General features: G+C 44.7%; 2 protein-coding genes across 2 annotated transcripts; one reads left to right on the top strand and one right to left on the bottom strand.

The window, feature by feature from the left end:
* Positions 1 to 2,866: 2,866 nt before the first annotated feature.
* Positions 2,867 to 10,245, top strand: C1QBP (complement C1q binding protein). Its single transcript, XM_075059534.1, has 5 exons — positions 2,867 to 5,103; positions 5,707 to 5,794; positions 6,391 to 6,486; positions 7,486 to 7,608; positions 9,126 to 10,245. The coding sequence occupies exons 1-5, from the start codon at positions 4,922 to 4,924 to the stop codon at positions 9,273 to 9,275; spliced, it is 639 nt and encodes a 212-aa protein (XP_074915635.1). The 5' UTR covers positions 2,867 to 4,921; the 3' UTR covers positions 9,276 to 10,245.
* Positions 10,246 to 11,108: 863 nt separating this feature from the next.
* On the bottom strand, positions 11,109 to 17,501 carry RPAIN (RPA interacting protein). Its single transcript, XM_032786988.2, has 7 exons — positions 17,384 to 17,501; positions 15,440 to 15,628; positions 14,479 to 14,542; positions 13,411 to 13,525; positions 12,751 to 12,814; positions 12,151 to 12,285; positions 11,109 to 11,343 (listed from the first exon to the last, which is right to left on the bottom strand). The coding sequence occupies exons 1-7, from the start codon at positions 17,459 to 17,461 to the stop codon at positions 11,314 to 11,316; spliced, it is 675 nt and encodes a 224-aa protein (XP_032642879.1). The 5' UTR covers positions 17,462 to 17,501; the 3' UTR covers positions 11,109 to 11,313.
* Positions 17,502 to 17,565: the final 64 nt, after the last annotated feature.

The raw sequence follows: 17,565 nt of genomic DNA, 5'->3' as shown, positions 1-17,565 counted from the left end.
GTTCAAGAAGTGGTTGTCTTATGTTCTATACATAGCTCAGGATTTAAAGTGAGGAAGCTTAAGTGGCTATTAAAAGTACCTCATAGTATGTTTAGGTACAATTTCAAATTTTACATAGTGATTTTCTTTTTTGTACTTTTGATTCTTGTAACAGAATGTTTTATTCTAAGCATAGCTTTGCTGTCATGACCTGAAGTCCTTTTGGGCATGTGTTTTCCTGGAGTCTTTTTTTTGAGAGCTGGTCACTAGAGAGTAACATCACTAACTCATACAAAAGGTCAGCATGTTATGCCAGGGTGCATGTCCCCTGGTCAGTCCTTCTTTTAAAATTAATATCAGTATATTAGTACTAGGTTATTTTGACTGTCAGTTCTATTTTCAAATACATTTAAGGGGACTTGCAAAAACGAATGAAAAGCTGAATGCTGTTATCTTATAAAGGGTGGGAGAGAGAATATTGAGATAAAGTTTAATACATTTACAATACTTTCATTTCTAGCCCATGAGTTTTCAGTGCCCTGTACAATTTTCATTGACCTCTATTCAAGTATTAAAACATTAGATTTCTGTAAGCCTTAAAAAAATCAGTGTTCAGGGAAAAATTGTAAATACTGATGTCTTGATAACTTGGACTCATTATCCTACGCCTGGCTCAGGGTTTTTTGTGGTTTTTTTTAGCTTGTTGGTTCATAAAAATAGTGTGATTTAGCATATCTGCAGAAAGAATATGCAAATCTGAAGAGTGAGAAATTAGCAGCTGCTCCCTTGATGCAATGTCATGAGTGGCAGAGGAGAAAAGAAAAATGTTATATGGCAGGAGTGGCCTCCAACTGTACTCTAGCAGAAGAACTGGCTTCTAGTGCCAGCTCTGCAATGGATGTGAGCAAGTGACTGCCCTTCGCTGGGCCCCCAGCAGTGCTGCGACATGCTGTGTGGGCACAGCCTGGGGGCGGAGCCGGAGGCTGCTCCCAACCACCAGGCTTGGCTGCATGGGTGTGGCTGGCGCGCTCCAAGCCCCACCCCTGTGCAAGGCACTGTGCAAATGGAGCCAAGGGTCCCTGCCCCAGGGGACATTTAAAAGCACCTGGGGGCTTAGCCCATGTTCTACCTATTGAGTATTTATTTCTGCCTTAAAGGCTTCAGGACACCCAGCTGCATCCTAGGGCTACCAGCTTTGGTTGGATGTATTCCTGGAGGTTTCATCACGACATAATCCTTAATTAAAGATTAATCTTTAATTCCTGGAGATTCCAGAACAATCTTGGAGGGCTGGCAACCCTACTGTGTCCATGCAGCACCACAAGCCCAGGAAAGCAGTAGACATGCATCTGACGAAGTGGGAATTCTATAAGGTGCCTCCGGATTCTTCTGCTTTTACATATCCAGACTAACAGAGCTACCCCTCTGATAGTAGACATATTATAATCCCATCCCCTTGTCTCCCTTTTGGCCTTTGCTCCCACAGGGGCTAGCCATGGAGCTTGGTTCCCACCACCAATGTACTATGGGGGTGTGAAGGCTGAGCCACAGGAATTTTTCTTCCACTGAAAAGCCAACACCCAATTTCAGCACAAAGCAAGTGTGCTGCAGCGAGAGTAACGGTAGCCCGCAATTTTCAAATGTGACTAGTTATTGTGGATGCCAACTTGAGACAGCTTCAAGTAGAGGTAGTCAGTTATTTTGGTCAAGGTCCAGACTCCAGAGAAAATAATGATGGTAAATAAAAGGATGTAAGGGTCCACTTAAAAGCCTCTGACAGGCTGGACTGGGCCAACAGCCTACCTGTTGAGTATCTCTGTCTTAAAGGCTTCTGGTAGTTGAGCAGCCACTGAAAATTACAACTCTTTAATGCGTCTCAAGCTGGACACCCAACCTCACTACCCACTGCTGAAGATCTTGCCCACAATGCTTTAAGTACAAATTAAGCAGACTCCCTCTCTCCCACCAAATACAGCTCTGAAAACATATAATTGCGGAAGTGGCAACTACCGAATATCAGGCTGTTTAAAACAGTGAGTAGTGTTTACGCTTTAGTGGTCAAACAGCTAGTGTCTCCCATTGTAGAATATAAGAACAGCCATACTGGGTCAGACCAAAGGTCCATCCAACTCAGTATCTTGTCTGCCGACAGTGGCCAATGCCAGGTGTCCCAAGGGGGGTGAACCTAACAGGTAATGATCAAGTGATCTCTCTCCTACCATCCTTTTCCACCCTCTGACAAGCAGAGGCTACTGACACCATTCCTTACCCAGCCTGGCTAATAGCCATTAACGGACTTAACCTCCATGAATTTATCCAGTTCTCTTTTCAATGCTGTTATAGTCCCAGCCTTCAGAGCCTCCTCAGGCAGGGAGTCCACAAGTAGGTATGTGTTGAAACATGCAGCCAAAAGGTAAAACACCACAACCACACCCCCAAGCCTCCCCCACCGATCTGCCCTGCCAGAGAAACCTGCCACTGGAGCCCTTCTCGCAAACAGAGGTTGGTCTGTTACCTCACCCCCCCGCCCGCGTGTGTAACTGCCCTAAGGAAGAAAACCAAGGCGGTGGCTCCAGCCGGAGACGCTAATTACCCTGACAAAGGCGTAACCCCTGTCCAGCAATTCGCATTCATGGATCTCAACCGCAATTATCAAAGGAAGGTGGTTATAATTATTCCCCTTTCCCAGCTGTGGCCCCCAAGGTACAGAGGGGAGAAGTGGGCCCGTTCCCCCGCTGAGGCCTAGCCCGGAACAGACGAACCGTAATCCGAGTCCGGCAACCTACGCCCCGGAAGGGGGGAGAAACGCTTCCGGGTGATGACTTTCGCTTCCGGGTGAGAGGCCGGTCCCTGTCCTCTGCTCCCGCACGTGCCGCGGCCCCGTCTCACTCGGCCTCGCTGTCCTGGTAGGATGCTGCTGGCCCGGGCTCTGCGCTCCGCCGCCGCCGCCGCCCTCCGCCCGCTGCCGCAGCGGCTCCCGCCCTCCCCACCGCTGCATGCGGCCTCGCGCCTTGCTCTGCGGACGCCCGCCGCCTGCCGCCCCGCCCTTCAACGCGCAGCCTTTGGCTGCTCAGCGCGGACGCAGGCGGCACGGCAGCGGCCTGTGCCTCCCTGCGGCCTCAGCGAGCCTCCCCGCCGGCGTGTCCTGCGGCTGCGGCGGTCCTCCGACCGAGGTAGAGAGGGAGTGGGGCGGGGGTGCCCCTCATGGGGGAAGGGGCGCGAGGCGGAGTCCCGGGAAGAGAGCGGGGTTCTAGGCGCGGGGAGCCCGTCCCGGTGCATGCGGGCGGGCGGTTCCCAGTAGAAGCGCGTTGCTGGCCTGGATGGTCGGTGTGCGTGTAACAGGGCCCAGGGGGACACCTGCTTCTGGGGCGGCTCCTGTCAGGGTGGCGAAGGGGGCCCAAGGAGCTCTGAACAGCTGTAGGTCAGACCAAAGGTCATAGCCCAGTATTCTGTCTGCCGACATGGCCAATGCCAGGGCCCCACGAGAGAATTAACCTAACAGGCAATGATGCAAGTGATCCTTTCTCTGCCATCTGTCCCATCCTCTGACAAACAGAGGCCTAGGGACACCATTCCTTAACCATCGGCTAATAGCCATTAATCGGACTTAATCTCATGATTATCAGTTCTCTTTTAAACACTGTTATAGTCCTAGCCTTCACAACCTCCTCAGGTAAGGAGTTCGACAAGTTGACTGTGTGCTGCGTGAAGAACTTCCTTTTATTTGATTTAAACCTGCTGCCCATTAATTTCATTTGGTGGCCCCTAGTTCTTGTGTTATGGGAATAAGTAAATAACTTTTCCTTATCTACATGTTCTGGGCTCCTTCCCTCGGAAGATCTGCAGCTGTAAACTGCTTTTCTCTGTGCTTCTGATGTTCCCTATGTGGCACATGGGCAGTTGGGGGAAAGGGAGAGGGTGCTGCACTTTCCTCCCAGCAACTTGCTCAGTCACATTATGCAAGTTAAAGTGTGGTGTGTGCCCTTGGGGTGTGACTGTGTCCATAGGCTCTGGTGTTCTCTGCATCTCAACAATCCCTAGGCACAGAGTCTCCTGTGCTTTGAGATGCTGGGTGGGGATGGACGAAAGATGTCTGACTATAGCAGAACTAGGAAATGGGTCTGTGGGATTCTGTTCCTATCTTTGTCACTGACAAAATGTGTGACCTTGGGCAAGTCACTTAACCTTCCTGTTATGTGTCAGTCCCATGTCGTTTCCCCCTCACATCTTAATTTCAGCAAACCCAGTGGTGAAATACAGATAATTCTCCTGCCTTATGGAAAGGATTGGTGATACATAATGTTTGCAAAGCAGCGTGAGCTCCTTAGATGGATAGTTAAACGGGTATTTATCTGTATTGTAGTCTAGTTTCAGTCATGGGGGTACATTGGGATTGTCACCCTCTGACTTCACTCCTAGGCCGTACAGGGCAGATTCTGATGCCTGAGGTCCGCTGTAGTCACTGGGAACCCTGCTTAAGACTCCGGTGATTCCATCCAAGTTGATTCCATCCAAATTCTTGTGCTCACTTCATTAATGATTTAGGTGCTTTTATTCTCGTGTATTGTACCTGTATCAATACTTGTATGTGTTGAAAGAACAGTTTTTAATAATGTCTTTTAGTAATGACTTAACTCTTCATCCAGAACTTCAGCTCCTTTGACAAATTAAGGGCTCTCACATGTCATCACTCTGCACACACTTTAATTTTTTGCCCTCTTCAGTATAGTGCTTTTCAGCCGAACATTGCAAAACTCTTTATGAACGAGTATAAGGTATGTGGTATTACCTCCCACCATCACCACTTTATACCAGGATAAACTGAGATACACAGATGTTGTTTGGTCAAGTCAGTGGCTAAGCTAGAAATAGAATCCTAGAGGCCTAACTTCTTTCTCTTCTAGCCACAAGGGAACAATATTTCTCTAACTCCGGTGTTTTAATGTCTTCATCTCTTTTTTTTTTCCTCCCAGGGGACAAAGCATTTGCAGAGTTTCTGACAGATGAAATTAAAGAGGAGAAGAAGATCCAGAAACATAAATCCCTGCCCAAGATGTCTGGAGGGTGGGAGCTAGATGTGCATGGCACTGAAGCCAAATTGTTGCGGAAAATAGCTGGTGAAAGGTAAGTGTGAGATGGGTTTTTCGCTGAACTGATATTTGATCTTGTCAGTGAATATAAGGACTTAGTATAAATACCAGTGAAGCAGGATAAGCACGTCTTGTCCGTGCTAGATGTTGTGTTAATGAAAAGCTGTTAACTTAGAATTCTTCCCAGTGACACTTGGTGCTGCCATTCAGGCCAAGTGGAGATTACAAAAGTTTTGTAGTCTCTTTATTTTTCTGTAGCGCAATAGGGTATACTTTGCCATTGTATCTTGTCTTGTGTCTTCTATGGATCCATGGCACCATTTCACCCTAGGGGGCAATAGGAAACATGAATTTAATCTAGTAAACTGAGAATGTGTTAGTTTTTAAATATGGGGAATTTTTGGGGTTCAAGCTTGTACAGTGTTCTTATTTTAAAATTTATCCTTGAGTAGCACACCATACGAAGTGCAAGGGAAATTCAGTGAAGTGCACAATATACTTCAGGCCCTGTTATTGACATCCCAGATTGAATAAGCAGCTGAAATTTTGTGAGCAGGAATAGAGCTGTGAGTATCAGTTCAACTAAAGTGGTTTTATCTGGTATTTAATCTCATCCTCTTGTTACGTTGTGTTTAAGGATTACAGTTACATTCAACATTAACAACAGCATTCCACCAACATTTGATGAAGAACCACAAGAAGGACAGAAAGCTGATGAACAGGAGGTAAATACACAGCCTTTATGTACCCTTTCAATTACTACAGTGTAGTAGGGGAGAACGTTAGGCATTTGCCTGGTCTACAGTTAAACTATCCTCTCCCTCTTATTGCAATATCAGAGGAAGAAAGACACCTGGTAGGCATAAAATGTGCCTGTATGAGAGGATCCTTTGTAGCTAAAAGTGAAGGGAACTAGGATGTTTGAATTTATGGCTATCTTTGCAACTTGCTGCGATGACGTACACTTAAAAAAACTTAATCCATAAATATATTCACACACCCCTTGATCTTTTATAAGGTCATCTATATTTATGATGATAGTGGGATTTAATCAGACGGTATTCCAATAGTTAGTAAATATTATCACTTACCACTTTTAAAGTGAGCGATGTGATGGTTTTGAGGCAAAACCTTGCTTTGCTGTGAACACCGATATTAGACATATTCAAGGAATCTCTAGTGTCTAAAAACAAACCAGGTTGGGGTTTGTAGCAGTTGGGTTATGTACTGTCTGCTTTCCTCACTGGTCTTCGTATAGAAAGTAGTTACCTAGCATAGGTGGAGTCCAATGCTAACATGATCCTCCTCTTATTTTTCATAGCCTGAACTTACATCGACTCCTAACTTTGTTGTAGAAGTAACAAAAGATAACCCCAAACAGACTCTTGTGCTTGACTGCCACTATCCTGAGGATGAGGTAGGTATCATGAATTGGAGGAAATGAACCACTGGTAATTGTGGGTTAAGTGTGGCAATGCACTCTGATTCTGTGCACGTTATCCTCCTGGCTGTGGCATGATTTTGCCATCATCTTATTCCTCTTGTCTGATCAGGAAAGATTTTGCTGTACAACATATATCTGCTTCCATAATCTATAGACAGCCCTATTACCATCTTGCTCAGTGCAACACAATAAAAGGTTTTAAATATTTGCAGAGCTGGGAAGTTCCACTCCACTCTGCATATCCTGATCTCGCTTCCCTAAGTATAGCTGCTTGCTTTCCTCTGTTCTAATAGCTTTTGCTGAACAGAGTAGGCAGAAGGAAGTGAGCAGCAATTTTTAGCAGTGTACCGTAACTTGAAAGACAGCAATTTAAAACTTACAAAAAGAAATATTTCTACACAATGTATAATTGACTTGTGGAATTCATTGTCAGTAGGTGTCGAATTTCAAAATAAATTTGACATTTTTTTCTGTTGAGAACATTGCAGTTGCATTTGACTTTTTTTTAAACCTTAATAAAATCCTTAGAAGGGATAGAAATCTTAATGCGTCATAGTATAAGCCGAACTCTAGTTGACAACGTTTAGGAGGAAACAAGGTCTTGGGTTATTCAAGAATTGTCCATTCGAAGATTTCGTACATCTGCCTCTGAAGCAATTGGTACTGGCCACTGTCAGAGACAGGATAACGGGCCACAAATAATGGTGGATTGATCCGTTAAGGCAACTTGTGTGTTTTTGTGCTTATATGTAAGTGTCCTTACCACATGTACACAGCAAGAGAAGTAGAGACTTCTAAGTATGTTAATAAGCAAAAACTGCAAGTGTATATAGCTTTACCATGTGTCAGTCATATGGTGGTGTGCTCCATAGCTTTTGCCAGCTGAATAACGTTCCTAATCCAGAATGTAATGGCTGAAGGTGCTCTCCAGTTAGGGCGGTTCTTCCTCACAGATCTCATTTCTTGTCTCAGATTGGACACGGGGAAGAGGAGGAGAGTGACATTTTCTCAATTCGGGAGGTCAGCTTTCAGCCCACTGGAGAATCAGACTGGAAGGACACCAACTACACTCTCAGCACAGACTCTCTTGACTGGGTAGGTGTCGCTAAAACCTGTGTAGCGCACTAGACTGCATAAAGCTTAGCTCAACTCGTCCCACTTGGTTTTCTCTCTAGATGTTGATATAGTCACCAGGAGCCCTGTCCTGGGATTGCTTCTTGGTGAGTGCTCATTGAGAAGGCGAGCCCAGTGGTTAGGGTGCTTGCCTAGGAATTGGTATTCCCTACTCTGGCCCAGGCTTCTTGTGTGACTTTAGGCAATTCCGTGCCTCAGTTTGCCATCTGTAAAATGGGGATAATAGCACTGCTGTTCCTTATAGGGGTGCTGTGAAGAAGAATATAGATCTGTGATGTGCTCAGATATTACGGTGATGAGGGCCATATGTTCCTAAGATTAACTGAAGTCAGTGAGACATCTGTAGAATGGACCAAGTAGAATACTGACCAAGTATTAGTTAGTGAAATTATCCCAGTTGTGTGAAAATTTGACAGATGATTTAAGGTAAAGTTAGCAGACACTCATGCATGTGCTTCTGTCTGTGTGTTACGGGCATATTTTATTATGCATATTTTGTGTGTATTTACTAAAAACCTCACCAGGCACCTGCTGATACCCTCTAAATGCCAGTGATTTAATTGGAAATCCATGTGGGAGGAAGGAATGGTATGTGCAAGTCCTTTTGCAGGCTCAGGCCAGTATCAAGAAGTTTGAGACTCACTAGTTGGAACAGAACTGCTGATAATGCCAGAGGTTGAGATGCTGATGGTGGCTTGTTTTTTTAAAAAAAAAACAAAAACAAAAAACACAATCAAATTGGGCAAAGGGGAAGGTCTTCTATATCCCTGGTTCACATTTACTGCTTAGTGCAAAATGTCTACTTGCAACTCTAAAAATATATGAATATGAAAAAATGCAATGTGTGATTTGGAAAGGAACTGAATCTTAATTGAACAGCTCTGTATCTCTGGTACCAATCTTCTCACCATGCTGGCCAGACAGTATTGAAAATAACTTGTGTCCAAACTTCAAATACACAGCATTACAAAGAGAATCTTGGATGGGATAAAAGGCTTTTTAGTGATGCAGATGGTCTTCAACAGACTTGATTTACTAGCTTGCATCGTCATTAGAGCATCTCGGTATTACAGTTGGGTGCAGTTTAGTAGAAAATAACACTATGTGATCCATCCAGCAGAGGCGGAAGGGATAGCTCAGTGGTTTGAGCATTGGCCTGCTAAACCCATGGTTGTGAGTTCAGTCCTTGAGGGGGCCACTTAAGGATCTGGGGCAAAATCAGTACTTGATCCTGTTTAGTGAAGGTTGGGGGCTGGACTCCATGACCTTTCAGGGTCCCTTCCAGTTCTCTGAGATAGGTATATCTCCATATATTATTATCGTTCCTCTGTTAGTCTCCTGTAAATCTTGCTCCTAGTTCAGGCCTGCTGTGAGGAAGGGAACAGATTCTATCCACTTCTTCCCAGTGTAGAGTGAAATACAAAGGGGCATTTAAAAGCAATGCTTATCTGTAATTCTTTAATATTAATTTCTTGCAGGCTCTGTATGACCACTTAATGGATTTCTTGGCTGACCGAGGAGTGGACAACACATTTGCTGATGAGTTAGTTGAGCTCAGCACTGCCCTAGAGCACCAGGAGTACATTAGATTCCTTGAAGACCTTAAAAGCTTTGTCAAATGTCAGTAGATTAGGAAATTCGAAGTCAAAGCCTACAAGTGTGGCAATCCTGTAGCAGAGCTCCTACCTGCAGCTGATACCACCAGTAAGTTTAAAACTTCAAAGTGGGATAAACACATCATGGAAAACACAGTGATTCTCAGTGATTGCAGTTCAAATTTAATTTATGTTGCAGCTTGGATTTTAAGTTTTTTGTCATTCTCACACCTCCCACCAGTCTGGGTATTTTTGTACAATTAAGAAACATATGACATGAGGAATAAAATCCACTCAAGAAAAAAATCTTTTTCTCTTGGCTTTACTGTTGCTGGTTAAGAAGTGCTGTAAATTGGTCAAAGGCAAATACTTAGGTGGAAGTCATAGATGCCTTTCTTAAAATTCACAGACTGCATTTTATTTATAGTGGTATATAAGATATTAGACTGTTAAACTAATTTGCCTTAACACAGAAGGTGATTGGAGGCAGGAGCGGAAGCATCTTGTTTCTAGGTGAATAGTTCAGATCTTATCCAGACTGATGAGAGCTGACTTTCATCTTGTAGGAGTTGGTCTCTTAGGCAGCTTCCTAATGGTTAGATACCTGCGTGACAAATCTTGCAGACAGACTTATGCACTGTGAAGATGCCACTCCCTGGCCCCTATTCCTCATTTTTGGATATTTAGAATCCACTGATGCCAATTATAATATAGTAAAAGTAGGCTAGCTGGCTGAATTTGACTGCACCATTGAAAGGAAATTCTGATCACAGGAACTAGACTGAGTTCCTGACACCTTGGAAAGCCCAGCTTATAGGGGTTAGTTAAGCGTGCATGAACTAACTTTTGTAGTATTTCAGAGCACCACTACGCTTTCTGTCTGGTTACTTAACATTTATCAGTTTTTTTCCTTCACATGTTAAAATTGAAGTGTAACATTTCTAGTATCTCGTCTTTCAACTACATTGTTTAATACAAGTTAAATAAACATAGGAACCCACTACCATGGGGTTGGGCTTTGGCTTTTCGTAATTGTGTTGGTCACTTAATCAGCTGTACCAGTATGAGTTCTTATATACACCAGCAGTTTAGCTCACTTAAGCAGCACTTAAAGTTACAGTGATCTTTATTTAGAATGGTTAGGGCTGATATGCTGTAACTGACGCATCTGAGATATAGAATGCATCTAGGTTTTAGTTTACCCTCATCACTGCTCAGTTGAAAGCCACCAGACACATTCCCCAGCAGCATGTATCCATCACATCAGTGGTTCTGAAAACAGATGAGCTATACCTGCCCTACTCTGATAAACAGCTCAGTCTAATTTAAAGGGCACTACTGTCTCATAACTGTTACTTCAAATTACGACCTCTACAGTCAAAAGGAAGTGATAGATGAGTTTTTACAGTAATTTCACATTTGTCACTGCATGTTAGTCATAGGTTACAATTAGAGATGTACTGTCTCACACTTCCTATTCACTGACACACATGCTTTTACTGTTTGGACTAAGTATGTATTAATCTTTTTCCTATGATAAAGGTCAGGGGTTAAGCTGTAGTAGCAATGATGGGGACATTAGATCTAGTGAGAGGGAAGACTTTAGTGTAACTTTTATAAGAGCCAGTTTGTTTAAAATGGTACCTTTTGGGCTTGGTGTATGTTCACTTGCATTTCACCACTGAAATTTTTCATCAACACTGGAGCAGGAACCTCCTGCTCTAGAGTAAGTCACATGTAACATACACAAGTTGAAACAGCCAGAGCCCTGTCTGTTCTTGCTGCAGAACAAGAAATGAATGAAAAGCCAGAGGCACAGCAATAAGTTATGAGAAGGCTTGTCTCATTTATGTGAATAGCCACATCTCATTTCAAATATTTATTTAGCTATCAAAAGTGCAGATTAAGCCAATAGTGCTTGATACCCCATATTAAAGTACAAAAACATTATATACAGTTAGATAGATATAAAAAGAAAAGATGTGCAGGATGCCATCCAGGTTGCTTAGAAGCTGAAGGAAGGATCTTACTAGTGTATTCTTTCCATGGAGAAGCCCCAGCAAGGTTGTAGTTATATGACAACTGTCCAAGAGTCACAGACCTTTAGAAAAGAAAAGGCCCAGTCACTTACAGGTATAGACTATACAACAGTAATTATAACATTAGAATAAGGTCAAGCCTCATTAGCACTAATGCCAAGAGGCACCTCCTAAGCCTTGGTTTGGTCTATTCACAGGGAGAAACTCAAGAGGGGACCGCGCTATGTCTAAACATTATGTTGATTTAAGCGTAACATTTGGAACTGCTATAAACAAGCTTTCAGTACGCTTAAATCAAAATGGTTTCACAGCTTGTTAGTGAAATGAAAAGACTGGTCTTGTGGATTTAAGCATTCCCTGCAGCGTTTGCAATCCAAGCTTTGCAGCAGTGTGCTAGTGCAGGAGGAACCAGAGAGCAACACAGATGAGTCAGTTTCACTAGGTTGTCTAAGAGGAGACAACTAGAAAAAAGGAAACAAAAGATGAAGAGTAATTTATATTTTAAAGACATCTTTGGTTTCAGTAAAATAGCCTGTTTATTTAGGATATAGATAATTATCTAGCCCAATAGTTCCATTTGTGTTACATGGCATGGGAATACATACTGCATATCATACATGTAAAGGACAAATGGCCAAATTAGAAAATGGAATGAAACCCTACTGTCATGTTCCTCATAGAAATGCCTTGTTTTTGCAAACCCACAAGCTTCCCCAAAGGGGAGTGTTGGGGGGGGGGGGGGGGCGCGGTTTGAAGGGGAGCACCACAACCTTTAAGTTGAATAGGTTGATTTGTTTTTGCCTACTACATGGAGAAGTACACGTGAATGGGGATGCTTCCCGGAGCCTCCCGTGGCAATTTAGACTCACCGGACAGCTCATGAGAAGATTGGCTTCTCCCTCCATTCCACTAGTGATGGAGAACTCAGGATTGTGAAGACACTGATTACCATGTTCTGTTACACTGTCTTCTAGAAGTGACCAGAGCTGCTGTTCTGTCATACCCTGAGACAGAAATAGATTAAGAAAGTCATCTTGTGCTTTTAAGAGGATTTTCTTAGGAGTTGCTTTGAAGCAAATTTACTCAACTCTAAGAACTAGCATTTCTGACTCCACATGCTGGACTATTCACTTCAGATGCAAGCTACTACACTGGGTTTCTTCAGCTTTTTTTTTCTCTATATGATGCTTAGTAGGGGAGAGAATGTATAGGCCCATATTTTCTCCCAGGCCCCTGCTGCTTGGTTCTCCAGTCATTCCATTCAGTGGACTTCTGGAATGGGCTCTACAGACCACAGTTTGAGAACCACAGTTCTGCGCAGCCACTTTCCCATCAAACTTGTATGGGTGCAAAAGAGGACCAAGACAGAGGGCACAAAAACATGAACACACCATGTCAGCATCATTCAAAACAGAGAGGCAACTTTGCCCAGAATTCTCAGGTGCTACAACACTTAAGTGATAGTTTACCTGTGTGCTGATGTGTAATCCACATGGGCATGAAACCAAATAACTCATCACAGTCAGGTTATTCCTAGAAATAGAACACAATGTGAGAGCCTTGACAGACAACTAGAAAAGAGAAAATACTGAATTCCAGCAAGACTGAAGTTAGATTTTAGAAGCATTTCTCACACACAGGATCTGTGCCTTCTGAGTAACTGTAACCATCAAATCCTTACTAGAGAAAGAGGTTTGCTTCCCCCCCTCGCATGCAAGAGGCCAAACTGCATCTGCAGCCAGAGAGAATGACTATCAACTCACTGCAGAATGCCCTATCCTTCTTATGGGTATTTTGATCATCAGCTTACTCTACAGTACGCTTCATGCAATGAATGGTATGGAAGACAGGCATAAAGCTGAGGTTTGGTCTTAACTTCTTATGGCATATTGCTGCTAAAGGCCTAATGAATTCCACAGCTGCATTCCAGTGATAAGTGAAGAGCTCCATATATCGCTTATTACAGCAAGAATGAATGAAGCCAGACTTCATCAGCCAATCACCAATTGTTAGACAACATGCATAAAAAAGATGTTTAAGCTTTGACAACATCACATACTTGGGTGAATTCAGGTCTACTGGCTGGTGAGGTAGTTAACGTATAGCATTTGATGGCAGGAACACCTCACCTTTTACACACTGGACAGATAATCTTGTTGCCTGCGTCCACGCTGTCAAGCATGGCATTGAGGCACTCTTGGTCGAACTGCAGACTCCGTTCATATTCTTCTATTGTCAACAGTTCTATTAAAAAAGAACAAAAACCAGTTGTCACTGGCTACGGACCTAAGACAAATAAATGTCAAGATGAAATTGCTATGGCTGTGCAGGAAGAAGTCTGGGTTAGTCACTGTTTCTAACGTGTCTTTCTTTGGATCAGCTGCAAAAGCATTAGGAGATTCTGACTGAAATCTTTACTCACGATGCACACTAAAAGCCTTTAGATGATCCTGATCTAACTCTGCCTATTACACCTTCCATCCAAAGATCTCAAAATGCTTTACAAGCATTGATCAGTTGCACCTCACATCTTCCTATTTTATACATAGGGAAACAAATTGTAATTTGTCCAAAGAGTGTCAGAGCCTGAAACTCCCGTATCTCAGCTCTGTGCTCAGACTACTCATTTCAGATAATACATAAGGAGATTTGTTGTGTGCCCTTATGACAGTCATTTGGTCATTGACTGCTCACGGGAAAGTCAAATTAGGGTGAGACAGGCAAAAAAAATAAAATCAAATATTTTATGTGTTATCAGCTTTCAGAACACTTGTTCTGTATTAAAGATAAGACTAGAAAACATGAAGGTTAATGGAAATACTGGGACATTTTTTTAACATTTGTACTTATCCAGCAATGAATCTTCTAACCCTTCAGAAGGGAACTAAAGCTCTTGCGAACAGTCCAAGCTCATGTTCTTCATTGGCCTCTCACACATCCCATGATTTAACTCCCAACTCTTGGGGTTGTAACAAAGCAATGCTACCAATCACATCCAACCACCTTCCAGGATCTCAAAGCATCTGAGATCATGGATTTTTTTTAAGAAGAGTCCTTTGGAAAGCACATGATTTCTGAGCCAAGAAGAAAGTCCAGCTTCAAATAAATGGATGACTAGGATTTCAGGAAGGTTAAAAATGGCTCACGGAAGGTATTTGTATGTGTCAGTATCAAGAATATGTTTTTGGAAAAGGTACCTTGTGAGATCAACTCTTGTTGGATTTCCTCCAGTACTGCTAGTTCATCAGGGTCCTCCAACACCTGAAACATACATCGATCAGCATTCCTCTCTTTAAGGCAAGTGGGGGAGAATTATTTCATATCATCAGCTGGACAATAGTGCATTAAAACAATCCATTGTAATCAAACAAGTGATTCTGCTGCCTTTGCAACTATATAGTGGGAGTTTTCTGAACTTCCATGGTGTGTTTGCAGTTAGCAAGCAGAGGTTTCCAGACTTTTAAAGCTAAACAGAAGTTTCAAGGAAACACAGGCCCACTCCCCTTTAATGTCAAACCTTAACATTGTATACCCATTTGTAGATGTGTCATTCTAAGAAATTGGACAAACACCACATCTTTAAAAACCAGGCTCCAAAAACAAACAAACAAAACCATCCAGAATCACAAGATTCACATGCAACTGGTGCTGAAGGGAACTTCCCATTCCTAGCTATAAGGGACTGAGTGGCAGTAGCTCCTGATGTTGGATCCTCCACTTATATGGCTGAAGCAACTCAAAGCTTTTGAGCTGTACAAATCTTGACCAGCCAGAGGCATGAGATCCTTAAAGCAGGGCATTACAGCTAGATCCCTACTACCCAGAAAAGGTGAGAACGGTACCAGATATAAATAATAGATGTATATATCTTGAGATGAGAAGATGGCGGGCTGTGCATATCTGCAACCCTGAGATAGCACCTGATTAGCAGAGAGAAGCCTGGGAAGTTTAAAGATAAGCCCTAAAGTTGAAAGTGTAAGGGCCTGCACGTAACAGGAATGATCAGGCCCATTAGAGGGACTGAAGTGCTATAAAGGTTTAGTCTCTTAATAAACATTTCTCCGATTGAGGACGGAGATGCGGTTTGTAACATCTTTCGATGGGGAAGCCATGTATACGGCAGCTCCAAGATGACGTGCAAGAATCCAGCTCACTGACCTGTGACAGCGCCTCCTTTCTTCTGATGGAGGGCAGGCTCACATTCACTGACTGCAAGGCCTGCCATTCCTCCTCCATCACCTCCTGCACGAGAAAAGCTGCCCTCGCATTGCAGTGCAAATTCTCCCCAACCTGGCGGTATCTATCCAGCAGCTTGGCACGACTGTTTTTAAGTCTCTCCACACAGCGCTTTGAGAAAAGATAAAATAGATGATGCAGGATTCACGAGCGTCATGCCTCTCCTTTTGGCTGGACAACTGGGCAACCAGACACTAGTTTTATAGCTCAGGGATGTAACTGAAGAAAACTGAGGAACTACAGGACTATAATAGCAACATGGTTTTTGGAAATCTCACCTGCCAGCTGGAGCAGGTGAATAGAACCAGAGACCAGTCAGGCTCCTACACAATTAGCAGACAGGAGGGCAAGAGTTTAGGTTCAGTCCAGTTTGGCTAGGATCTCTCTCCAGTCAGAAGGTATGTCAAGGGAACCAGCCGTATTTTCTGCGTAGTCTCCAATACCCAGGGACCAAATTTTTATGGTGCTGCTATGATAACCCCATGTGTGTTGCCAGATCTCAACTCAGATATGTACTTGGCTAGCAATTCTTTGGCTTCTTCTGGCTAGCAATTACTTGTTCTGCCATCAGCCAGCTGTATATACTGTTCCCACTCCCTTCTCTCTCTTAAGAATAATCTGGAGTTGGTGGTAAGTGGATAGGAGAATTGACCTGACATCAGAGCCTGACAATATTTATTTCTCAAGGTTGTCCAACTGGCAGTAGAAACCTAGGAAACTCAGAACAGCTCCCCTCTTCCCCCACTGCCACTCAAGCACACAGGTGGTCAACATTCAACTCTTCCTTCTAGGTAGCTTTCAGGGTGCCATTGAAAACAAAGCAGTGGCCAACTCATATCTGTTTCAAAATGGTCCTACTGGGTTCCAGGAGGTGGGCTGGCACAACCCCACCCATGGCTAAAGGGCCCTCCCCCAGCCTATGGGGAGGAGCCACTGAGCCTGGGAATCAAATGATTATGGGGACAAGAGAAAAAAACAAAGGCAGGTGTGAAGGTCAAAGGGTCAAAACAAGGGGACACTGAGCAGAGAACTCTGGACTGCACTCACTGCTCCTCTAAGGTGTCAAGGGAGCCTGCAGATGCTGCCCAGAGGCACTCCGCCTAGATGTGTGAACGGTGAGAGAATCGGAAATAGGCCCCAAAGTCACAAGATATCCCCCGAGCCAACATCCCCTCCCGGCTGTTGTAGACGGCCACTTTGGCTATCGCTCGGAGGAGGTTGACGGGGAGGTACTGAGACTGTGGGGGCATGGATAGGGTGTGCATGTATGAGAAGGTCAGGGGAGATGCGCAGGAGAAGCTGGAAAAGGGGCTGCAACCTGATGCGCTCAAGGTAGACGGGTGCCAGGGTCTCCCTCACGCCACAAAAGGGACAGGCATCAGACACGGGTGAACCGCGAAAATGGTGTTAGGGAGACAGCAGGGCCCAGTGCATAAACACTGGTCTGGTGAGTCAAAAGACCTGGGTTCTAGTCCCACATTTGATCACGTAAGCCTTCCATGCCTCAGTCTCCCAGTCTGGACTCTACCCGCACCACTACAGTATCTGTTACTACTAACAAGTCTCCCCACCGGGGCCAGGGCTGCTCGCCACCCAGCCTGGGGGCGGGGGAATCCCGCCACCTGGATCTCTCACCCCAACACCGGGCCATGCCGAGTGGAGGGACCCCTTCCCCTCCCACTTCTTCCTGCCCCCACCCTTCAGCTGCAGCCGGCCCGGGGCAGGGGCCGGAGGAACCCAGGCGCGGGGGGGCAGCCCGCGGAGCCGCCCGTCGCGGGACGGGGAAATCGTTACAATGTATCCAGTGCCCGAACGCCGGGCTCCCCCGCGTTCTACGGGCCGGGGGCGGGGGCACCCTTCCCTCACCCGGCGGTAGGTCTCCTTCCAGGGCGGGGCTGCGGCCCCCTTGTAGAGAGCGCGACGCCGCTGCCGCAGCGCCTCCATGCCGCCAGCCCAGCCCAGGCACGGCCCCGCGTGGTGCGCGCTGGGATTTGTAGTCCCGCTCTGCGCCGCCCGCCCGCTGCACGCTGGGAGCGGTAGTTCTAAGG

The sequence above is a fragment of the Chelonoidis abingdonii genome, chromosome 20, assembly GCF_003597395.2.
Source record: "Chelonoidis abingdonii isolate Lonesome George chromosome 20, CheloAbing_2.0, whole genome shotgun sequence".
NCBI classification, from domain to species: Eukaryota; Metazoa; Chordata; order Testudines; family Testudinidae; genus Chelonoidis; species Chelonoidis abingdonii.
This window is presented reverse-complemented; position numbering and strand designations above follow the sequence as displayed.